The sequence below is a fragment of the Antechinus flavipes genome, chromosome 5 (assembly GCF_016432865.1).
Source record: "Antechinus flavipes isolate AdamAnt ecotype Samford, QLD, Australia chromosome 5, AdamAnt_v2, whole genome shotgun sequence".
In the NCBI taxonomy this organism is placed as follows: domain Eukaryota; kingdom Metazoa; phylum Chordata; class Mammalia; order Dasyuromorphia; family Dasyuridae; genus Antechinus; species Antechinus flavipes.
The window spans coordinates 235,856,168-235,882,344 of record NC_067402.1 but is presented as its reverse complement, the minus strand read 5'-3'; the positions used below and the strand labels follow the sequence as shown (position 1 = coordinate 235,882,344).

At 32.8% G+C, this 26,177-nt stretch overlaps 1 protein-coding gene across 8 annotated transcripts in view; it reads right to left on the bottom strand.

Moving 5' to 3' along the window:
* Positions 1 to 26,177, bottom strand: part of BICD1 (BICD cargo adaptor 1) — a 262,487-nt gene that overhangs the window by 137,246 nt on the left and 99,064 nt on the right. For all 8 annotated transcript variants that reach the window (XM_051962784.1, XM_051962786.1, XM_051962785.1 and 5 more), the window contains exons 3-4: positions 15,043 to 15,195; positions 13,093 to 13,527 (exon numbers count right to left, since the gene is read on the bottom strand). In XM_051962784.1, coding sequence (XP_051818744.1) covers positions 13,093 to 13,527; positions 15,043 to 15,195 — 588 coding nt within the window. The remainder of the gene's footprint in view (positions 1 to 13,092; positions 13,528 to 15,042; positions 15,196 to 26,177) is intronic.

The following is a 26,177-nucleotide window of genomic DNA, read 5'->3' as shown; positions in this document are numbered from 1 at the left end:
GACAAGAGTTTTCAAAATACTAGAGGGGAATAAATGGAGCTTTCCTTAAAATACTAAGTAGTACCTATGTAAAGTCATTGGAAAGCACTATCCTTGATCTTATTGGGAAGGCTTCCTGATATAAATCCTACATGGTTGTAGTGTATGATCCTTGTGATATACACCTATAATCTACTTGCTGGCATTTCATCTATCTATCTATCTATCTATCCATCCATTCATTCATTTATTTTTCCTGAGGCAATTGAGGTTAAGTGACTTGCCCAGGATCATACAGTTAGGAAGTGTTAAGTGTATGAAGCCAGATTTGAACTCAGCTCCTCCTGACTTCAGGGCTGGTGCTCGATCCACTGAGCCACTTAGCTGTCCCCTTGCTGGTGTTTTATTAAAGTTTTTTGCATTGATATTCATTTATTCATGAATGAATGAAAGAAACATTCATTCTCTGTTTTTACTCTCTCTGATTTAGGCATATGCATCATATTTGTGTGTCTAAAATAGTTTTACATATAACTGGGCAAAAAATAATATAGTGCTTTTTAAAAAGAACTTACATTCCCCCTCCAAATAGCACATGTAGCAAATGTGCTTATAACTCTGGGATGTAATTTTGCTCTTCTCCCTAACTGTTCCTCTCAGCTTTTAGCTGGGTTCTTTGAAAAATCTTGCATCTTCCTTCCTTCATCATGTTCCATTTGTTTTTGGTTCTTAAGTCAGACAATGATATCAACTGCTATTATTCTAGGGATACCACTGGGGCACTAGTGGAAAAGTCCAAATGCTCTGAACTTGTCAAAGCTTGTAAAGTCCTTCCTCCAGGGAAGAGGTAGAGACTTAGGGACTCTCCTCTCATTATTTCCTAAAGATCTGATTGGAATTCTTTTTCCTGATTTGTTGCTTACTCAAATTCTAGCTACCTTAATGATTTTATATAGGCCCTATAGGCTATGGCTAAGATCTTTGAGATTTCTTCCTCCTAAGGAGATGTACAGGTCTATTCCACACTTAATGAATAACTAAAGGTGGGATTTCATGTGTTAAATGTATCTATGTGTAGGATCTTATCATTTACTTTAAAAAAAGAGTGGAATGATTTACTTATATACTCAATGATCACCTTCCTTATATATTCTGTGATTTTAGACACTTAATCTGAGTCTCAATTTCCTCTGAGGAGATCTTTCAGGGATAGGAGAATAAAAAGAGGAGTTTTTTTTCAACTCTAAATCTTATGGTTCTAATAGGTAATAGATTGTCTTTAAGGGAATCAAATTAAATTTGTCAAACTAAATAAGTAATTTAAATTAAGTACATATGCTATCAATTGGGATGGGGTCGGGGAGAGGCAGTGAGATGATAGAGGCAATACTGAAGTCAGGAAGACTCATCTTCCTAAGTTGAAATCTGGCCTCAGATACTATTAGTAGCTGTAAGACAAATACTTAACCCTGTTTTTCTGTTTCCTCATTTGTAATATGAATTGGAAAGGAAATGACAAACCATTCTAGCATCTCTGCCAAAAAAACCCCAAGTGGGGTCATGAAGAGTTGGATATGACTGAAAATGACTTCATAACAAGTTATCAATTTAATTTCTTTTTCTTAAAAATTATTAACTTAGTAATAATGCTGAAGAAGAGATTTCTAATCTAAATTTGATGACATATTCTTTTTTCCTTCTCATTTATGTGTAACTCAATCTTAAAAAGGGAGAGCCGCTTTACTAAAAGAAGAGAATACAACTAAAAACTTTTAATGCTAACTTTTCAATGTCTTTAATAACAGTATTAGTTTTCCAGTCATGATTATTTTTGTATTTTAAAATTATTAGAATATATGACAATTGCTATGATATCTCAATTATTGTGTACTGGTGGGAAACAATCCTGGAAGAATCCAAAATCCAAAATTACATATTCACCAGTTCCCTGAGCAATTTCTCATTAGGAATAAGAGATTACACAAATTGTTCTATTTGTTCTCAAAAGAAAGCTTACAAATTATACAAGTAAGTTCTCTAATAGTATGTCAGATGAACAGAAAAATTTAGATGGAAGAAATGAATTTATAGTTAAGTAAACATGATTAATGTAGATGTGGGTAAAGTACAATGTAGTTCAGTGAAATAAAACAATGGATCTGGAGTCAAAGGACTCAACTTGAATTTTCACCCTACTATTTCCTGCCTGTAAAAATCTGGGCAAGTCATTTGACTTATCCGGGCATAGACTTTTTGGTTTATAAAATAAAAGTACTGGACTACGTTATCTGTAAATTTCCTTTCAGCTCTAAAATCCTATGAAATTTCCATCTTACTGATGAGGAAACAAGCTTCAAAAATCAAAGTGACTTGGCCAAAGTCACAGAAGTAGTAAAGGGACATGTTAGCATGAATTAGATATGACCATTTCTACTATACTACATGACCTCTCCTTATTGACAGAATAAGAACAAGGAAGAAGTATCTTGACAACTGTGAGTAATTTGATTTGGAAACAAAACACTTCACCAAAAAAGCAAACAATGAAATAAGAATTTTGCAGTGACCTGCATAAGGTGCCTTAAGGAAAATGTATTATTTTTTTTAAATACCAGGGAGTTTATGAAGAGAACTTCTAATATAGTTCTGATTCTTACTAATAAAGTATGGTTGCTGAAGAATAATTGATAGGAATCTTGGGAATAAAAGGGCTACTCCTTCCTAGAATCTGTGATAGAAGATAAGGAAGTTGCCAATTATTCAATTGTGCTCTGGGTATGAAGAGAGTAAATTTCAAAGAGTTCAGAAAAAGGTTATATAAAATTCTACAAGATAATATGCTAAAAGGAGTATCTATTCAGGAAAAAAGAAATTCTGTCAACACAAAGAGAAGTAATTCTGATGAGAAGAAAAAGAGAATCTATAGATAGAAGATTCATCAAACAACTAAGATTTTACAGTATTTATAAAAAAGATGGAAGGAAGCATGGGCAGTAACAGATGACTAATATAAGAGTGATCCTGAAAGAACAGTGTCAGGAATGCTAATGCTCATAATGAGCTGAGGCTGACAAATCTAAAGGCAACAAAATGTGAACTAAAAAAAATGTATATAAGAAAAAAAGGGAAGAGTCAAAGAGGAGGAGAGATAATAGCAATGATGATAGTGAAAATAAAGAAATAAATTCTTTTTTTCTGTTTTGTTCAGATAAGAATTTTTTGGACTAAAAAAAGTCAGAACCAAAATAGCTAAAAGAGTTGAAATTCAAAATATTTAGAGAGATAGTAAGAGAACATCTTGTTGCCCTAAATGAGTTCAAGTCATTAGTCCCCAATAAATTACATCCTATGATATCAATTGTAATGCCCTATAGTTTTGATTCCTGAACTAGCAACAGTTATCCATTTAAGTGTGTGTCAATTTTGTAAGGATGTCACAGCATAGATAGATGAATGTAATTACTTTCCTCAAAGAGGAGAAAGAATCTATGAACTATATAAGTAGAATAATAAATGTGACTTTGAGTAATGGCAAAATTCCATAATGCTTAATTAAGGGGTAGTAAGTGAACAGTGATCACAAAGAGCTACCATGGTTTTATCAGAAACAAGTCATGTGAGACTGTCTTCAAATAAGTAGAAGGAGAACAGACCAGCTCTTCTCAGAGACAGTCAGAAGACTCTGGACACTAGGGAAAGGGTAGATAGATAGAAAAACAGATTAAAACAAAGAAACAAACCAACCTAATCCAGGAGCACAGTGCACAGAGGCCTTCCTGCATGGGGAACAAGGGCAAGTCAAGAAAACTTAAGAGTCTAGCTGTGTGCTGAAGTAGGAAGACAGGAATTAAGACCAAGGTTTAATCATGAAGGCTTTTGGCCTATATCAGTGTTACCTTAACACCAAACTGGGACTCCAATGAAGAATTCTTTAGCTTTTCAGACCTTTTCACAGAGACAAATTTCCCCAGCACTACCACTCCTGGGAATTCTGAAGTACACAGAATTCATTGTCTAGGCCACAGAAAATTCAGATTACTACTAGGAAAGGCCCACCATTCCTTACAGACTTATACAGAGCCTGGTCAGAACACAGAGCTTTATTTAAGAAGTAAGCCTAGAAAAATGAAAGCAATATATAAGAAAGCTCTGATGATAAGGAAATATTATGGAGCCAGGGATGCTTAAGAAACAAATTTCATATTTAGAATAACTACACATTATCAACAAGTAAAATCAGGGGGATGGAACCAAGATGGTGGAGAAGACAAACACTTCTTTCTGATCTTCTCCCAGGGCCCTCAACTAATAAGCAAATTCAGCCTCTGATTTACTTCTAGATTGGCAGAATTCATGAATATTGGGAGTGCAGCAAATTACCAGCAGAAGATAATTTAAAAGATCACCAGAAAAAAATCTGTTTCAATTGGGCATGGAGGGAGGTGGCTAGGCACAGGACACCAGTGCATGCTGTACAGACCTAAGGCAGGGTGTGGTCTCCGCAGGGCAGTGCAAAATCCATGCAGTGGAGAATCTACAGGGAGGATTCTACCACAGTATCGGCTACTCTGCCCTGATTGCAAGGCAATAGATCAGCAGAGAAGTTAGAAAACATCCAACACAAACACAAAAGATAAATAGTGAATCCTGAAAGAGCTGGAGTCTCACAGGATCTGGCCATGCCCACCCATCACTGGGAGTGAGTCAGCATGATCCCAGTGCAGCTGCTGTGGCTTGTAGAGGAAGCTTGAAAAACATCCCTTGCCCTAAAAACAGACCTTAACGGTTTGTTGTTGTTGTTGTTGTTGTTGTTGTTGTTGTTGTTGTTTGTTTGTTTGTTTTTACAAAATAAGTAAAAAGGCAAAGAGAATTTTAACCATAGATAATTTCTACAGTGAAAGAGAAGAACAGATTTCAAACCCTGAGGAGACTAAAATTAGACTGTCTCCAGATAAAGCCTTAAAGGGTGATATAACCTGATCCCCATCACACAAGGTTCTCCTAAAAGAAATTTAAAAGAATATTAAAGAAGAGCTAGAAGAAAATTGGGGAAAGGAAAGGAAAATTTGCAAGAGGGTTTGGAAAAGGCATATAATTTATTAAAAGATAGATTTGACAAAATGGAAAAAGAAAACAACTCCCTGAAAAATAGAATTTGTGAAATGGAAAAGGTAAATGACTCCCAGGAAGACAGAAATTGTAAAGTGGAAAAAGAAAATAACTCCTTAAAAAACAAAATTCATGAAATGGAAAAAAATTCCACAGAACAAAACAACTCACTTAAAAACTCAATTGGACAAATACAAAAAGAAGTAAAAAAAAGTAAATGAAGAAAATAATTCACTAAAAATCAGAATTGAACAAATGGAAATGAATGACTTGATGAGACATCAAAATCAGTCAAGGAAAACAAAAAACAAAAAACAAAAGAAAAAGAAAAAGAAAAAACAGAAAAAAATGTAAAATACCTACTTGGAAAAACAACAGACCTGGAAAATAAATCTAGGAGAGACAATCTAAGGATTATTGGACTCCCTGAAAATCATGATGAAAAAAAGAGCCTAGACACTTTTTTCAGGAATTCATCAAAGAGAACTGCCCTGATATCATAGAATCAGAAGGTAAAATAGCCAATGAAAGAATTTACTAAACACCTCCTAAAAGAGACCCCAAAATTAAAACTCTAAAGAATATCATGGCTAAATTTCATAACAATCAGACCAAGGAAAAAATATTACAAGCAGCCAGAAAAAAACAATTCAAATACTGAAGAGCCACAATAAGGATTACCCAGGATTTGTCAGCATCAAAGAGTCTAGACTCTGATATTTCAAAAGGCAAAGGAACTTAAAATGCAGCCAAGAATAAACTACCCTTCTAAACTGAGCATTTTCTTCCAAGGAAGAAGATGGGCATTCAATGAAACAGGTGAATTCCATTAATTTCTGATGAAAAGACCAGAGCCAAACAAAAAATTTGACCTCCAAACATAGTACTCAAGAGAAGCACAAAAAGGTAAAAAACTCTTGAGAACTGTATTTCTGTAATGGGTTTACATAAAGAGTGCATGTATAATTTGATTTTACTGTTATAATATAAAAAAGGAACTAGAGGTAGAAAGGGGATTATACCAGAAAAAGGGAAAAGTGGAGGTAAAATGAGGGAAATTACATCTTACGAAGAGGCAAAGCAAACCTATTACATTTCAGGGAAAGAAGGGAAGTGTATAAACATTGTGTGACTCTTACTTTCATCAGATTTGACTCAAAGAGAAAATATTATGGTTTACAGAGAAACTTCTCTCACCTTATTGAAAAGTGGGAAAGGAAAGGTGACAAGGGAAGGGGTAGGCTAAATAGAAGAGAAATCAGAAATAGTAGAGGAAAAGTATAAGAAAGGGGGAGGGATTCTAAAGGGAAAAGGCTGCTTGAGGCAAATAGTGCTTATAAGTTAAATACTGGGAAGGAAGGAAAGGGGAAAAGGAAAGAGAAAAGTATAATCTGGGGATAATAAGTCAGCAGGAAATACAGAATTAGTAAATGTGAATGGGGTGAACTCTCCCATAAAGAGGAAGCAGTTAGCAGATTGGATTAAAAGCCAGAATCCTAGAATATGTTGTTTACAAGACACACATTTAAAGCAGAGCAATACATACAGAGTAAAGAGCACATAAAGAGGAAAGGCTGGAGCAGAATCTATTATGCTTAGGTGAAGTAAAAAAAGCAAGGACAGCCATCCTGATTTCAGCTCAAGCAAAAGCAAAAATTGATCTAATTAAAATAAATATGGAAGGAAACTATACTTGCTAAAAAGTAGCATAAATAATACAGCAATATCAATACAAAATATATATGTACCAAGTGGTATAGCATGGAAATTCCTAGAAGAGAAATTAAGAGATGTAAGAAGAAATAGACAGAAAAATTATAATGGGGGAGACCTCAATCTTGCTCTCAAAGAACTAGATAAATCAAATCACAAAATAAATAAGAAAGAAGTTAAAGAGGTAAATTGAATACTAGAAAAGTTAGTATGATAGATCTTTGGAGAAAATTGTACAGAGACAGAAAGAAGTACACGTTCTTCTTGGCAGTTCATGGAACCTATACAAAATTTGACCATATAGTAGGACATAAAAACCTCAAAATCAAAGCAGAAAGGCAGAAACAGTAAATGCACTTTTTTCAGATCACAATGCATAAAAATTACATTAAAAAAAAAAGCCAGGGGAAAATGGACCAAAAAGTAATGGAAACTACACAATCTTATCCTAATGAATGAATGGGTGGAACAACAAATCATAGACACAATTAATAATTTCATCCAAGAGAATTTCAATAATGAGACAACATATCAAAATTTGTGGGATGCAGCCAAAGTGGTAATAAGAGGAAATTTTACATCTCTAGATTCTTACTTGCATAAAATAAAGAGAATGATGGGGGTGAACCTTGAAATTGTCCTCCCTGACTTTTGAGATGAGCTCTGAAACTCTCCTCTGACAGAGACCCACCCTTCAGGGCAGTTAAGTGGTTTCATTAAGATTAGCCCACGACCACTCCCTACTTAGCTAGAACTTAAGTGGTTTCATTTAGCTGGAGATCTGGACCTGATATAACTTAAGTGGTCTCATTCAACTGGAAATCTAGACCTGGGAACAGTGACAACATTGAAAGAATCTCATTTAATAGAAACCTCAGTCTTGAGATTTCTTATAAAAAGACATTTTTAAACTCCAAATCTTTGCAGAAGTCCGAAGTAGGAATTATGCTTTGCCAAGGGACCTCTCCTCTTCCTACAGCTGCCTACCAAGACTCTTGCTCACTGTGAAGACATCCTCTTCTCAGTGATAACCTTTTGTTATTTTTCTGCCAGGACCTCTTGCCACTCAGAAGTTTGTTTTCCTAGAAAAGCTAGCTTTTCAGACAACAATAAACTCCCCTTTTGACAGTCAGACTTTTCAGGTTCATGAATTCTTTCACATTGGACCAAAGAGAGGATTCCCACAAATCTCTGCACTGCCACTAATTGCATCAAGAAGATCAATGAATTGGGCTTGCAACTAAAAAAGCTAGAAAAAGAGTAAATTAAACCCCCCAATCAAAAACCAAACTTGACATTCTAAAAATAAAAGGAGAGATCAATAAAATTGAAAGTAAAAAAAAAACTATTGAATTAATAAATAAAACTAAGAATTGTTATGTCACAGTTCCCTTTTAATGTCCTGACCCAGTTTCTCCATTGTCCTATTTAGTTAATCTGCCTCAGGTTATGACCTTTCCCTCTTAATGTTGATGAGATAAAGGTTTTATATCTTTAGGCTATAATCATTCCTTCTTAATGTTTGAGAGGATAAAGGTCTATCCATTCTAGACATTGTTAGAATATCAGTAACCTCTCTAGTACCTCCTTCTATTATGTCATCCTAAGTGCCTCTCCCATTAGGTTACCCCCATCCATGCATCTCCCCCATTATGTCATTGTTATTGTTATCCTATAAAAAATCTTGTTGTCTAATACTCAGTACTGGATTCTTTGAGAAGATAGTCTCATTCAGCCCTGGCACCAACCATTCATCCATTTGGTCTCAGTATATCTCTCCATTTAATAAACTATTAAATTTTTCTCTAATCTCTGTCTTGCTCAGTTGCTCTGGCATTACAGAGTTGGTTTTATGAGAAAACCAACAAAAAAGATAAACTTTTAATAAATTTAATTAGAAAAAGAAAAGAGGAAAATCAAATTGTTAATCTTAAAAATGAAAAGGGAGAACTTTCCACCAATGAAGAGAAAAGTAGAGCAATAATTAGGAGTTACTTTGCCCAACTTTATTACAATAAATTTGATAACCTAAGTGAAATGGAGGAATACCTACAAAAATACAGATTGCCCAGATTAATAGAGAAGGAATTAAATTGCTTAAATAGTCCTATTTTAGAAAAAGATTTAGAACAAGCTATTAATCAACTCCCTAAGAAAAAAATCCCCAGGATCAGATGGATTTACATGTAAATTCTACCAAACATTTAAAGAACAATTAACTCCATTACTACTATATAAACTATGTGAAAAAAATAGGGAATGAAGGACTCCTACCAAATTCCTTTTATGACACACCCACCTTTACCTAAAGGAGATAGGATGAAAACAGAGGGAACAAAAATTACAGACCAATAATTTGGGATAAGAATTCACTATTTGACAAAAACTGCTGGGAAAATTGTAAACTGGTATGGCAGAAATTAGATAATTTTGATTATATTAAGTTAAAAAGTTTTCATATAAACAAAACTAATGCAGAAAATATTAAAAGGGAAGCAATAAACTGGGAAAATGTTTTTGCATTCAAAGATTCTGATAAAGGCCTCGTTTCTAAAATATATAGAGAATTGAGTCAAATTTATAAGAAATCAAGCCATTCTCCAACTGAGTCAAATTTATAAGAAATCAAGCCATTCTCCAACTGATAAATGGTTAAAGAATATGAACGGACTATTTTCAGATGAAGAAATTGAAACTAGCAGCTACATCCAGAAAGAACACTGGGAAACGAATGTGAACTATCTGCGTTTTTGTTTTTCTTCCCGGGTTATTTATACCTTCTGAATCCAATTCTCCCTGTGCAACAAGAGAACTGTTCAGTTCTGCAAACATATATTATATCTAGGATATACTGCAACATATCTAATATATATAGGACTGCTTGCCATCTAGGGGAGGGGGTGGAGGGAGGGAGGGTAAAAATCGGAACAGAAACGAGTGCAAGGGATAATGTTGTAAAAAAATTACCCTGGCATGGATTCTGTCAATATAAAGTAATTATTAAATAAAAATTAAAAAAAAAAAAGAAATTGAAACTATTTCTAGTCATATGAAAATGTGCTCCAAATCACGATTGATCAGAGAAATGCAAATTAAGACAACTCTGAGATATCACTACATACCACTCAGATTGACTAAGATGATAGGAAAAAATAATGATGAAAGTTGGAGGGAATGTGGGAAAACTGGGACAATGATACATTGTTGGTGAAACTGTGAACAAATCCAATCATTCTGGAGAGCAATTTGGAGCTATGCTCAAAAAGTCAACAAACTGTGCATACCCTTTGACCCAGTATGTTACTACTAGGCTTATATCCCAAAGAGATCTTAAAGGAGGGAAAGAGACCCACATGTGCAAAAATGTTTGTGGCAGCTCTTTTTGTAGTGGCTTGAAACTGGAAACTGAATGGATGCCCATCAAATGGAGAATGGCTGAAAAAATGTATATGAGTATATGACTGTTATGGAATATTATTGTTCTGTAAGAAATTACCAACAGGATGACTTCAGAGAGGGCTGGAGATTCTTATATAAACTGATGCTAAGTGAAATGAACAAAACTAGAAGATCATTATACACAGCAACAACAAGACTATATGATGATCAATTCTGATGGACGTGGCTCTCTTCAACAATGAGTTGATTCAAACCAGTTCTAATTGTTCAGTAATTAAGAGAGTCATTTACATGCAGAGAGAAGACTATGGAAACTGAGTGTGGACCACAATATAGGATTTTCACTCTTTCTGTTATTGTTTGCTTGCATTTTTGTTTTCCTTCTCAGGCTTTTTTTTTTTCTTTCTACCTCAATTTTTCTTATACAACAAGATAACTGTATATATATATGTATGTATATGCATATATATACACACACACACATGTTGGATTTAACATATATTTTAACATATTTAACATGTATTGGACTATCTGCCATCTAGAGGAGAGGGTGAGGGGGAAGGAGGGAAAAATGTGGAACAGAAGGTTTTGCAAGGCTCAATGTTCAAAAAATTACTCACCCATATGTTTTAAATCAAAAACTACAATAAAAAAAAGAAGAAAGAAGAGGTTTCTACATGAAAAAATAAAAAAACTCAAGCAAAATCACTAAGAAAATTAAAGAGTTGCCATAAGCTCTATTGGATTCCTAGAAGACATGAGGTAAGACTTTTTAAAAATTCTAATATCACTAAAATGAGAGTTATGAAGAAAATAATGGGAAAGAATGCCTAAAGTTAAAAAAAAAAATGCTTACAACCAAGAATAACTTAGCCAGTAAAACTGCATATAGTTCTACAGAGGGGCAAAAAAGATCCTTAATAGAATAAGAGGGCTTCTTAGCATTCCTGATGAAAAGACCAGAATTGAGTGGTAACTTTAAAATGAAAACTCAGGAGTTAAGAGAAATATAAAAAAGTAAATACTTTTGAGCAATTGGTAATACCTATATTATCTACCTTGCACTATTGTATTGATGATCAAAAGAAATAATTATATGAAGGGCTTTGCAAACTTTAACGTACCATGTAAAACTCAGATGATTATTGTTGTTATTATTATCATTATTTCACTTTCCTCATCTTGTCTGATGGATTTCTGATAAAAATGGTCTAAGGATAATTCTTTTATAGTTAAATCTCTATGGATAATGTGAAAGTAGCTAAAATTGTTCCTTTTGCAATTGAGTTTGTTAGCATATTTGTATTTTTCTCAGTATGTCACAGTGCTTTGAATATAGTAGGGATTAAACACATAACTGCTTAATAAAAATGTTTGATTTCCACAAACTTCTTAATACAGTCATTATGCAGTATTTTTCATATAGTACAATCTGTTATATTCACATTCCCACAGTAATGCCAGGATAAGCTATTGCATTAGACATGAAAATACCCTAATTAGACCTGTATGTGCCAAAATGTTTGTGGCAGCACCTTTTGTAGTGGCTAAACACTGGAAAATGAATGGATGCTCATCAATTGGAGAATGGTTGGGTAAATTGTGATATATGAATGTTATGAAATATTATTGTTCTGTAAGAAATGACCAGTAGGATGAATACAGAGAGGCTTGGAAAGACTTACATGAACTGATGCTGAGTGAAATGAGCAGAACAGGAGATCATTATATACTTCAACAATAATACTGTATAAGGACGTATTCTGATGGAAGTGGATATCTTCGACAAAGAGAGCTAATTCAGTTTCAATTGATCAAGGATGGACAGAAGCAGCTACACCCAAAGAAAGAACACTGGGAAATGAGTGTGAACTGTTTGCATTTTTTGTTTTTCTTCCCAGTTTATTTTTACTTTCTGAATCCAACTCTTCTTGTGCAACAAGAGAACTGTCTGGTTCTGTACACATATATTGACGGCCTGCCATCTAGGGGAGGGGATGGAGGGAGGGAAGGGAAAAGTTGGAACAGAAGTGCATGCAAGGGATAATGTAAAAAATTACCCAGGCATGGGTTCTGTCAATAAAAATTTATAATAATAAAAAAAAAATAAAGAAATACCCTAATTATATTCTGTTTATATGTGTATGTGTATTTTTATTAATGTTTTTTGCTAAAATTGATATATTCTGCCTAAAATTGATCTCTCACTCTCTCAACACTATTGGCATGCCTTCAGTACCTTTACTCAGTTTGTAAATTTTATTATTGTTCAGTGATACAATTTTATTGTATGGGATACATACTATTATCCCAATATCCCCAGAACCAGGAGATCATTATATACTTCAACAATAATACTGTGTCAGGACATATTCTGATGGAAGTGGATATCTTTGAAAAAGAGAAGATCTAATTCAGTTCCAACTGATCAATGATAGACAGAATCAGCAACACCCACAGAAGGAGCACTGGGAAATGAGTGATTTGAGTAATTTTATCTAGTCAAATCTTTAGAACTAGCTCTTTAACTATTCTCTTCAATTTATATGTAGCTCTCATACATTTCTTTATTACAGTAGAAATTCATTAAGTTAGAATACAATCAAGTAGAAATTAAAACATGAATAAGAGGGATAGTTAGGTAGTGCAGTGGATAGAGCACCAGTCCTGAAGTCAGGAGGACCTGAGTTCAAATCCTATCTAAGACACTTAACACTTCCTACCTGGGAAAATCACTTATACCCAATTGCCTCAGCAAAAAAAAAAAAAAAAAAAAAAAAGATGAATAAGAAATTCCTATTAGAAAGAAATTCTAGTTCAATACATACTTAACTAATATTGGATCTATAAGTTTTCCCTAAAGAGATTTTAAAAAATCAACTTTTCAATTACCTGCATAAGTTGCTGCTTCAGTTTTTGCATTTCTGAAATGTTAAGCTCACTGAATAAGTCAGAGACAGGGTGTAGGGTTTCTCCTTTCCTTCCTGGAGTCCGATAATCTCCATTCAGTTTTACAAGTGGCCCATGGATATGTCCATTCATTTTGTCATCATTGTTTGGTTCATTCATATCCTCTGCAAATTTTTGTCCATCTACTGAGATATTGATATGATTATTGTACACACTTTCATTAAGATTAATATACTGGGAGAGTTCCTTCCTCAGGTTGTTCTTTTGTTCTCTTTCATTTTTTAAAGTTTCCAGGACTTCTTCTAGTTGGTGCTCAGCAATTTCTTTCAACCGGATGGCATCTTCTAGCTGGCTATTTAGCAATACCATCTCTTCCTCAAATCGTTTAATTTCATGCTTTAAGCCTTCATATTCCACCTAAATTAGATAGAACAAAAAACATTCATTAAACTAAAAATTGGATCTCAGGAACATACCATTAAGTATTCCATAGCACCTAATACTTTAAACTCTTTTAAATTATCACAAGCCTAAAAGGCCTTGGCATATGTTAATTGAATGGCATAATCTTTCCTCTGAAGTTTTACATTATATTTTTTTCTTAAAAAAAATTTAAACATATTTATATTTATTTGTTATTTATAACAAAAGACAATAAGTCAATTATTTAAACCTATATGTAAATAAGTACTATTGGTAAAGGCTGAGCAGTACTTTTAGTGGTAGACATTTCTGCAGCTTTCTGTAGTACCCACATTTGCCACATATCAAAGAACCTGGTTTGCCAGATACCCACAGTATGTTGAAGTGTTCTAGTAGACTTTAGCTCCTCAAAACCAGAATTTATATATTAAAGTACATAGCAAGTACACAATTCTTCCTTCAAAAATTACAAATACTAATAAACATTTTCATAAACTGCATCTTCAAAAAAGATAGCTCCTCTCATTATTAATCCAACAAAACAAATACATAGTTTTCTAAGCTTCCTGTGAAGAGAAATTATATTAAGATATGTATGCATTAGTTGAAATTTTCAAACTAGAAATGAGGAAGACAATTTCTTCTAATAATCAGAGAAAATTCTTTCTTAATGGTTCTGATCTTAACTTTTATTGTCAATTCTGTTCTTCTTTAAATCTCAAAAAGTTCTACAAATCAGAATCATTTTAATAATAAAGGAAAGATGTTTTAACTTTCCTAATCATATGCTCCAGTGCCCTTAAAAAAAAAAAAGGTTGAAATAATTCCAAACGTTTATAGAAACACGTTTGCAAAAGAGTTCAGTCTTCTTTACTTTTAATGCTTATGCTAAGCTCTTGTCAATAAACAGAATTTTCGTTCTAATAACACAGACTTAAATCCAAATTGAGGCATCTTTGCCTGCATAATAATCTATTAAAACATACTATTTAAACTAAAAAATAATAGCAAGAAAAGTGTAAGAAAATTTCATTGTATAAATTTTATAGGGAAAGTGAGTTTTGCTAAGTTTGATTTGTTAATATATCAATAAACTAAAAAAAGCCATTATAATTCATTAGTGTTCTCTCTACTTAAATATGTTTTCATGTTTTGCTGTGGCCAGAATAATATATCAATTAGTGATTATCCTTCCAATGATTAACCTTTCTGAACTTAAATAGCATAGTTCTCAAATATTACAGTTTATCACCAAGATAATCCCTGAAGACCTTCTCATTTGGTAAGGGCTGCCAAAGCTCGTGCTTCACAAACATAGCTACTAACACCCTATGATGAATCACAAAAATAAGATCAGCAAGGGTATGTTAATTTTAGGAGAGAAAAATGATGATGAAATTTGAGAAATCATTTTTTGAGAGAGAAAAAAGTCACTTACTAAGCAGCATAAAGAGGGTATACTTTCATCTGGACTGTAACTAATAAAGCTTTTTTTTTAAAAAAACCTACCTGGTTTTGTTTCAATGTGGACACTAACTTCTGTAAAGTTATATTTTCCTCTTCTAATTCAGTGTAGTCCTGAAGGAGGCGGGTTTCTCGAAACTTATATTCTCGAATTTCATCCTTCATTCTTATTCTCTGCAGCTCTAACACCTCATTGTTCTGAAAATTGAAGGGAAAAACCCCATAGGTTGAATATGATTTCTTTCCTCTATGTTTAGTATGGCAATACAACATCTCATGAAGTAAAAAGTTGGGAGGGAGGAAAGTCAAATTAATGAACATGTGAGAAATGCTCTTTCTTAAAATGATAATTTTTTAAAGTGTAGAGTCACTTTGACTTTGAATGTCATAACTCATAGAAAGAAAACGCAAACAGGTAAAATAACTTACAGAGAAACATCCTTTCTTCATTTTATAATAAATTTTAAATTTTTCCTGCAAAGGGAAATATATTTTTCCTTATATTAAATGGTCATAACTGTTTTGTACATAACCAGAAATTCACATATTTTCTTTATATGTATATATGTAAAATTTATGTAATACTCTTCACATCACATTATTTGTAAAGAAAATTCAAAGATATATTTTACCCAAGTATTTTCCCAAAATGATCACTAAAAGAAATACAAAATTAGAGATAAAATCAGGAAGAAAATTTAAGTTCTATCTGTTATCAGGTCAATTAAGCAAAAAGCAATCTATGAAACCTCTCTTGGTTAAATGGCATTGTCTTGCTAATATTGCTTCTTCCATTCTAGATTCAAATCTTTAAGAGAATCCTGGCAGCTGGGAAACTTAATGGAGCATGATATTTCATAGGTCAGTAAAAGGGTTGGCCATTAATAAGAAAGATTAATTTAAAAAAAGGAATGTGTGTGATAAGAATAATAGAGAGGCTGTGGGCCAAAGAAGAGACTCTTCTAAATACTCATTGGATGACAAAAAGAATAAAATAAATGATGTGGTGATATTATAGATACTTTCATGATAAAAAGTGAATTGTCATTTTATGAAAATTAGAATTATTTATATGTGTACATGCACAGAGATTCTTAAATACCATATATACAGATATATGTCAATAAATACAAATGGAAATTTATTTTCCTTGACTGTAAATTTTTATAAAAATGATTTTTGTTTTGCTTTTGTTCTCAATTGTAGAGAGCAGGGTAGAAGACCAGAGATGACAGATTTTTGCCAATTGAAATACAAAATTTCACTTAAAAAAATAAGTGAGAGAAATGACCAAAGGCATAGAAAGAATCATCACAGGAAATTATATATATATATGATATATAAAACTGAAAAGCTTTTCATGCCAGCAAAGATTCTATAGATAGAATTAAAAGAGAAATAATTACATGAGGAAAAGTTTTTGCACAAAATTTATCTGAAAAGGATCTAATATCCAAGATCTCTAGGGAATTTATTAAAATAGTTACATATGAACAAGAGACATTATTTTAAAGATAAATATGATCAAAGAATATGAACAAGCAGTTCTTAGAAGAAAAGCAAAGCTATTAGAACTAGAACACTGTACACAGTAACAGCAATATTGTATGTTGAATAACTGTGAATGACTAAACTATTCGCAGAAATACAATAATCAAGACAATTCCAAAGTACTTGATGAAAAATATTATTTACTTCCAGAATAGAATTTTTCACTTTCTTTTTTGATTTGAGTTTTCTTCCATAAAATGACTAATATGGAAATATATTTACATGATTGCATATGTATAACCTATATCAGATTCCTTGGGAAATGGGAAGGAGGGGGAAGATAGAATTTTGAAGTTAAAACTTTTTTTTTATTGAGAGAAAATCACTTTCCAGTAATTTATCAATCAAAACAAAAACATACTATATTGCAAAGACTTGAACACAGTGACAAATATAGAAAAAATATTAAATGTGTATACATGCACCCATACAATACAATTCCTATAAGGATCTGAAGGAAGTTAGTCTAGATCTGAAGCTAGTTAGGGGTAGGAAATTTTAAACTGCATTTTAATACTACATAGCTAGATGAGTTTAAGACTTTAAAGTTATTTTCATTTTTTAAATCTGAAATTTAAAGAAATTCTAACTCTCAATAGATTATGAATATATCATAATGATAATAATAATAGATATTTATGCAGAGCTATTAGGTTTATAAAATGTTTTACATATAATTTCTCTTTTATCATCACAATAACCCTTAGATATAGATGTTATAATTTCCTCCATTTTATATCAGACAGAGGTTAAATAACTTGCACAGAGTCACACACAACTACTCTATAAGATCACATTTGAAATCAAGTCTGCCTTTCTGCAGGTCTACTACTATATCTACTGAACTACCTGGTTGTCCCCAAAAGTTGGAACCAATTTTTTTACTCATAGCTCAGGAATCAAATTAATATTAATAACTTATAGTAAGTTAGTATTTTAAAGTGTTTGCTATGTTCAGAGTATATGCTGACTGAGATGCAGAATTTAGATAAGATGCAGTCCTTACTTTCCTAAAGTCTATTGATTAAAAAAATGTTATGACATGGATAGTTATAAATGGAGGATTTTTAAGGTGATAGTTACATGATTGAAGCAGTATCTATCACTAATGTGTAATCAGTTATTGCTTATTATGTGCCAGAAAACAGTCCCTATTCTCTTTTTTATTTTTTTTTTATTATAGCTTTTTATTTACAAGATATATGCATGGGTAATTTTTCAGCATTGACAATTGCAAAACCCTTTGTTCCAACTTTTCTCCTCCTTCCCTCTTCCACCCACCCCTTCCCCCAGATGGCAGGTTGACCAATATATGTTAAATATGTTAAACTATAGAGCTTAAAACTTTTTAAAAAATGAATATTTAAATTGTTTTTTACATGCAACTGGAGAAAAAAATAAAATGTTTCTTTCTTTCTTTTCTTTTCTTTTTTTTTTTTTTTTTTTTTTACCAGAGGCAATTGGGGTTAAAGTTTAGAGTCCCAGGGTCACACAGCCAGGAAATGTTAAGTGTCTGAAGCCAGATTTGAACTCAGGTGCTCCTGACTTCACGGTTAGTGCTCTATCTACTGCTCCAACTAGCTGCCCCAGTGAAATGTTATCTTAAAAAATGATTTGGGGGCAGCTAGGTGCCACAGTAAATAGAGCACCAGCCCTGAAGTCAGGAGAACCTGAGTTCAAATTTAATACTTCCTAGCTGTGTGACCCTGGGCAAGTCATTTAACCCCAATTGCCACAGGGGGAAAAATGATTTGAAAAAAAAAGAAAGGCAAGCTATCAAAAACAATATGAAGAAATACTCCAAATAATTAATAATATGTACTTTTAAACAATTCTGACTGGCACAGTTGATTAAAAAAAAAAAACCTACTCTAAGAGGACAGACATACTAATGTATTCTTTTTTGGCAGAAATGTAGGCTGATACAACTATTACAGAAAACAATCTGAAGCTACATTCAAAAAAAATCATTACATTGAGCATACTCTTTGAACCAGAAAGAACATAGCTAGATTTATACTTAAAAGAGGTCAAAGAAGGAGGGATAGGATCTATATGCACAAAAAACTAGTTTCACTTTTCATAATAGCAAACAACTGGAAATAAAAAAGGTGTCCATTAACTAGCGATGTCTAAATTAACTATAGTATATGACCACAATGGAATTTTATTGTGCCATAAGAAATTATGAAAGGGACAGATTTAGATAAAGCTAAGAAGATTTCCAATGAAATGAACTGGTAAAAAAATGATTTTTTAACAGAACTAGGAGAACAATTTATACAATAACTAAAAAGTTGTAAAGGAAAACAATTATAAGTTATGATCGATATAATAACTACAATGATCCCATAGTTACTAGGAGAGAATGAATAAGCATTACATAATGCTTGCTATGTGCCAGGCACTATGATGAGTGCTTTAATAACATTCAATTATTTGATCTTCACAACAACCCTATGAAAGGGGTGCTGTTAATATTCTCTCACTTGACAGCTGAGGAAACTCTCACATAGCTAGTGTCTAAGGCTCTTGTCTATTGCTCAAACTCATAGATTATCACTAACAGTTTTCCCTTCTCATTTGTCTTTCTTCATTGATTTTGGTAATAAATAAGCATTAAGGAAGTCAAGTTTATTAAGTTTAATGAAAAATATTAATAATGGTACAGAGGCTGCTGGCTCATCCTATACACTATACACATAAGATGATTCATCTTAATATTGCATCCAATCATGAACTCCTGCTATCTCACTCTCTGCCTGAATTCAGATGCCTTGTCATTGTACTGTCACATCTCTCTTTCTTTCTCTCTCTTTTTTATTAAAACTTTATTTACAAAGCATATGCATGGGTAATTGTTCCAACATTGACCCTTGCATTACCTTTTGCTGCAAATTTTCCCCTTCTCCCAACCTCCTCCCCTAGCTGTCAGGTAGTCCAATACATGTTAAATGTTGAAATACATGTTAGATCCAATATATGTGTACATATTTATACAGTTATCTTGTTGTGCAAGAAAAATCAGATCAAGAAGGAAGAAAACGAAAAACTGAGAAAAAAACCAAAATGAAAGCAAATAACAAAAGAGAGAGTGAGAATGCTATGTTATGTTCTATACTCTGTTCCCATGTTTCTCTTTCTGGGTATAGATGGTTCTCTTCATCACTGCACAAGTGGAACCGGTTTGAATCATCTCAAAGTTGAAGAGGGCCATGTTCATTAGAATTGATTGTCCTATAGTCTTCTTGTTGCTATGTATAATGATCTCCTGGTTCTGTTCATTTTACTTTGCATCAATTCATGTAAATCTCTTCAAGCCTCTCTGAAATCATCCTGCTGGTCGTTTCTTATAGAACAATAGTACTCCATAGCATTCATATACCATAATTTATTCAGCCATTCTCCAAATGATGGGTTCATTCAGTTTCCAATTTCTTGACACTACAAAGAGGGTTGCTACAAACATTTTTGCATATGTGGGTCCCTTTCCCTCCTTTAAGATTTCTTTGGGTTATAAACCCAGTAGAAGCACTGCTGGATCAAAGGGTATGCATAGTTTGATAATTTTTTGAGATAGTTCCAACTGCTCTCCAGAATGGTTGGATCCATTCACAGTTCCACCAACAATGTATCAGTGTCCAAGTTTTCCCACATTTCCTCCAACATTCGTCATTATCTTTTCCTGTCATCTTAGCCAATCTGTATAGTGGTATCTCAGAGTTGTCTTAATTTGCATTTCTCTGAACAATAGTGATTTGGAGCACCTTTTCATGTGGCTACAAATAGTTTCAATTTCTTCATCTGAAAATTGTCTATTCATATCTTTTGACCTTTTATCAATTGGAGAATGGCTTGAATAAATTTGAGTCAATTCTCTATGTATTTTAGAAATCTATCCCATTTCTTTTACTTCATAAACAACAACTCACCATTGTTGTGACTTCCCAGTCTAATCTCCTGGAAATTACTTTTCAATATATGTTATCTTCTCCTTTTAGAATGTAAATTCTTGAGAGTTTTTGTACATCCAAAGATTAGCATAGTTCCTAATACATAGCAAATACTTAACAAATGCTTTTACAGTCATTCATTCTTCTCATTCATACATATTTCCATTCAGTTATAGTTAGATAAATTCATCCCCAATCCAAATACTTTTAAAAGAACATTGTTTCTATAATATTGCTTATAGTTCAGTTATATAAATGCATGTGTGTGTGTGTGTGTGTGCGTGTGTGTGTGTGCGCGTGTGTGTGTGTGTATGTAATCTTCCAAAAATCATGGACAGTTTCATTGTGGCAAAAAATAGGTTTCAGTTTATATCAATAAAATGCTGCATTATGTTGACAAATAAGTGTGACACTGTACCTCACTGGGCAATATGATATTTCAAAGCCCAGTTAATAGAGTTTTTTTCAAAGTAACATTTTATTTTTTAAAACACTTTATTTTTAACACACATTGCTTTATGAATCATGTTGGGAGAGAAAAATCAGAGCAAAAGGGAAAAACCATGGGAGAAATTAAAAAATAGAAAAAAGAGGTGAACATATCATGTGTTAATTTACATTCACTCTCCATAGTTCTTTTTCTGAATACAGATGGCATTTTCTATCCAAAGTCTATTAGGATTGGTTTGGATCACTGAATCACTGAGAAGAGTCAAGTCTTTCATAGTTGATCATTGCATATTCTTGCTGTTATTGTATACAATGTATTCCTGGTTCTTTTTGTTTGCTCAGCATCAGTTCATGTAAATTCAGGTCTTCCCAAAATCAGCTTGTTCATCAATTTTTAAATAGAAAAATAATATTTCATTATCTTCAAAATCACAACTTATTCAGCCCCAATTAAGAGGCATCTACGCATTTTCCAATTCTTTGCTACCACAAAAAGAGGTGCTATAAAGATTTTTGCACATGTGAATCCTTTCCCCTTCTTTATGATTTTCTTGGGATACACACTCAGTACTGGTACTACTGGGTCAAAGAGTATATATAGTTTGATAGTTCCCTGGGCATAGTTACAGAATGCTCTTCAGAATGGTTGGATCAATTGACATATTTCATACATTAGGGACACATACAAGGTGAAAAGTTTTAGTTGATCAGTTATTTTGATTTCTAACATTTGCAGTTATAAAATAGTTCCTTCCACTGAGATGAACTTTTGTTATAATAAAAAGTAGAAAGAATTTTGGTCATAAATTAGAAGCATTTTGATCATAACATTTTTCACAAACTTTTTAAAAATACAGAAAAATGTAATGAAACGATGTATCTGACATTATCTCAAACCAATTAAAATCATACCATATGTATAACATAAAGAATTGCCTTCCATTAATGTTTTATGAAGAAGGTAAACTGAAAGATAGAGTGAAACAATTTTCCAACCCAATATAATAACTTAGAAGGATTGTAGGAAACGTCTGCCTCCCTTGAGTAAAAAAAGAATGCAGCTTGGTGCAGGTAGGTTCTTTGCCACAGCAAAGATCAACAACAGAGGCTCGACAATCTTGTTTTAGCAAAGCAAATCAGCTCTGAAGACTCTACATCAGCACAGTAGCTCAACTGTTAGTCTCTGATACTCCCAGAATTACTGGCACAAATACGGCAACTGCTGTCTTCCTCCTGGCCTTTTGGCCTTTTTCTCATGGGCTTACACCACTATTTCTCACTTCCTGCATCCAGCTAGACCATGATCAAGGATGGGAAGTTGTTCATGGGTGGCCTCAACTTTGATACAGATAAACAGATGCTGCCGCAGCACTTCATGAATTTGCAGAGGATAGATTTGAGATTTATATTGAATCTCAATATAAAGTTTTGATATAAGGTTTTGAAAATGTTTGTTAATAGTTTCTTTTTTTTTAATTGGAAAAGAAACAGTCTTGTGCCCAGGCTGCATAAAGCTCTATTAAAGTATCAGCAAGAACAAATAATTGGCTTGCCTGAGTCAGGCCAACCCAGTGAAGTGGTTAAGCTGCCAGTCCCAGAAGCCCCAATATAGAAAATAAGTAATCAGTTTGCTAGGCCCCAGCACAAAAAGCTTGAGAGAGTGCCCCCAGCATTTCAGGAGCAGAACTCAACTTTTAAAAGAAGTAAAATAGGCTAGAAAATTAGCAAAATACAAAAAAAGAGTTCTGATCATAGAAAGCTACTATGGTGACAGTAAATATCAAAATATAAACTCAGAAGAGGACAACAATGTCAAAACACACCAAAAAAAGCTAGAAAAAGACTCAGAGAGGAATGTGAATTAGTCTCATCCAAAAAGACCTCTTGGAAGGGCTAAAAAGGATTTTGAAAATGAAATAAAAAAGGCAGATGAAAAAATGGGAAAAGAAATGAGAGTTATGCAAGAAAATTGTGAAGAGTCAACAGTTTGGAAAAGGAAGCACAAAATATACTGAAGAAAACAACTTAAAAAATCAAACTGGGCACATGAGGGGGAAAAGATCACTGAAAATAACTCCTTTAAAATCAGAATAGGCCAAATGGAAAAGGAGACATAAAAGCTAATTGAATGAAATAATGCCTTAAAAATTAGAATCTGAGAAGCAGAAGCTAATGATTCTATAAGACATCAAGAAACAGTCAAATAAAATTTTTAAAAAATGAAGAAAGAAGAAAATGTAAGCTATTTCAAGGGAAAAAAACTATTCACCTGGAAAAATACACCCAGGAGAGATAATTTTTAAAGATATGTATCTTGCAACTTTGCTAAAGTTGTGGATTATTTCTAATAGTTTTTTAGCTGATTTTCTAAAATCATCATATACCATCATATCATCTGCAAAGACTGACAATTTGGTTTTCTCATTACCTACTCTAATTACTTCAATCTATTTTTCTTCTCTTATTGCCAAAGCTTGCATTTCCAATACAATACTAAATAGTAATGGTGATAGTGGGCAAGCTTGTTCACTCCTAATCTTACTGGAAATGGTTCCAGTTTATCCCTATTGCTTTATGATGCTTACTGATGGTTTTAAATAGATGCTATTGACTATTTTAAGGAAAGGTCCTTTTATTCCTATATTCTCTAGAGTTTTTAATAGGAATGGATGTTGGATTTTATCAAATGCTTTTTCTGCATCTATTGAGATAATCATATGGTTTTTGTTAATTTGGTTATTGTTATAGTCAATTATGCTAATAGTTTTCCTAATATTGAACCAGCCCTGCATTCCTGGTATAAATCCTACTTGGTCCCAGTGTATTATCCTGGGGATAATTTTTTTGTAATCTCTTTGCTAATATTTTGTTTAAGATTTCTGCATCAATATTCATTAGGGAAATTAATCTATAATTTTCTTTCTCTGTTTTCATTCAACCTGGTTTAGATATCAGTATCATGTCTGTGCCATAAAAGGAATTTGGTAGGACTCCTTCATTCCCTATTTTTTTAAAATAGTTTATATATTATTGGAGTTCATTGTTCTTTAAATATTTGGCAAAATTCACATGTAAATCCATGTGGTCCTGAGGATTTTTTCCTTAGGGAGTTGATTAATAGCTTGTTCTATTTCTTTTTCTAAAATGGGACATTTTAAGTAATTTATTTCCTCTTTTGTTGATTTGGGTAGTCTACATTTTTGTACGTATTCCTCCATTTCACTTAGGTTATAAAACTTATTGGCATAAAGTTGAGCAAAGTAATCCTAATCAATGCTCTACTTTCCTCTTCATTGGTAGAAAGTTCTCCCTTTTCATTTTTAAGACTACAATTTGATTTTCTTCTTTTCTTTTTCTAATTAAATTTATTAAAGGTTTATTTTGTGTTGATTTTTTCATAAAATGAACTTTTAGTTTTATTTATTAATTCAATAGTTTTTTATTTTATTTTATTAATGTCTCTTTATTTTTAGAATTTCAAATTTGGCATTTGGTTGGGGGTTTTTAATTTGTTCTTTTGTTAGCTTTTTTAATTGCAAGCCCAATTCACTGATTTTCTCTTTTTTATGCAAATAAGCATCTAGAGATATAACATTTCCCCTTATTTCCATTTTGGCTGCATCCCACAAATTTTGGTATGTTGTCTTATTATTTTCATTCTCTTGGATTAAATTGTTAATTGTGTCTATGATTTGCTGTTTTATCCATTTATTCTTTAGGATGATATTGTTAAGTTTCCAATTACTTTTTGGTCTACTTTTTGTTGGCCTTATATTACATGTGATTTTTATTGCCTCATGATCTGAAAAAAATGCACTTACTATATCTGCCTTTCTGCATTTGATTTTGAGGTTTTTATGCCCTAATACATGATCAATTTTTGTATAAATTCCATCAACTACTGAGGAAAAAGTCAACTCTTTTCTGTCTCTATTTCATTTTCTCCACAGATCTATCATACCTAACTTTTCTAACATTCTGTTTACCTCCTTAACTTCTTTCTTATTTATTTTGTGGTCCAATTTATCTAGTTTTGAGAGAGCAAGGTTGAGATGCCCCACTAGTATAGTTTTGCTGTCTATTTCTTCTTGCATCTCTCTTAACTTCTCCTCTAGGAATTTCCATACTATACCATTTGGTGCCTATATGTTTAGTATTGATATTGCTTCATTATCTATGCTACACTTTAGTAAGATATAGTTTTCTTCCTTATCTCTTTTAATTACATCTATCTTTGCTTTTGCTTGAGCTGAGATCAGGATTGCTACCCCTGCTTTTTTTTCTTCACCTGAAGCATAAAATATTCTGCTCCAACCCTTTACCTTCATTTTGTATGTATCACTATGCTTTAAATGTGTTTCTTGTAAACAACATAATAAGAATTCTGGCTTTTAATCCAGTCTGCTATCTGCTATGGGGGAGTTCATCCCATTCACATTCACAGTTAAATTAACTAATTCTCTATTTCCTGCCATCTTATTTACCCTAGATTATGCTTTTCTCTTTTCTATCCTCCTTCCCTCCTCCCCAGTATTTTGCTTTTGATGACCACTTCCTTCAAACACTCCTCCCCTTATAGAACTTTTCCTCCTTTTTTACACCTTTCCCCTAATTCTTCTGTTTTCTCTTCTATTAGTCTTTTTCTTTCTTTCCCCCCCTTTCCCTTCAACTTCCCTATAAGGTGAGGCAGGTTTCTTTATGATACCAAATATTTCTGATATTCTCTTAGAGCCAAATCTGATTAGAGTAAGATTCACACAGTGTTCTTCCTCCTCCTTTCTTTCCCTCAATTACAAAAGGTCTTCTTTGCCTCTTAGTGAGATGTAATTTCCCTTATTTTACCTCCTTTTCCCTCTTCTTTCAGTATGATCCCCTTTCCACCTCTAATTCCTTTTTCATATTATCATAATAAAATCAAATTATACCTCTATTCTCTAAGTATATCCATAACATAAATTACTTCTGAAGAGTTCTTTCCTTTTTACCTTATTATGTTTCTCTTGAATTCTGTGTTTGGAGATCAAATTTCTTGTTCAGTTTGGTCTTTCCATTAGAAAAAGGTAAAATTCACCTATACCATTGAATGTCCATCTTCTTCCCTCAAAGATAATGCTCATTTTTAGCTAGATAGCTTATTCTTGGCTATAATTCCATTTCCTTTGCTTTTCGGAATATAAGATTCCAAGCCCTTTGATCCTTTAAGGTAGAAGCTGTTAGGTCCTGGGT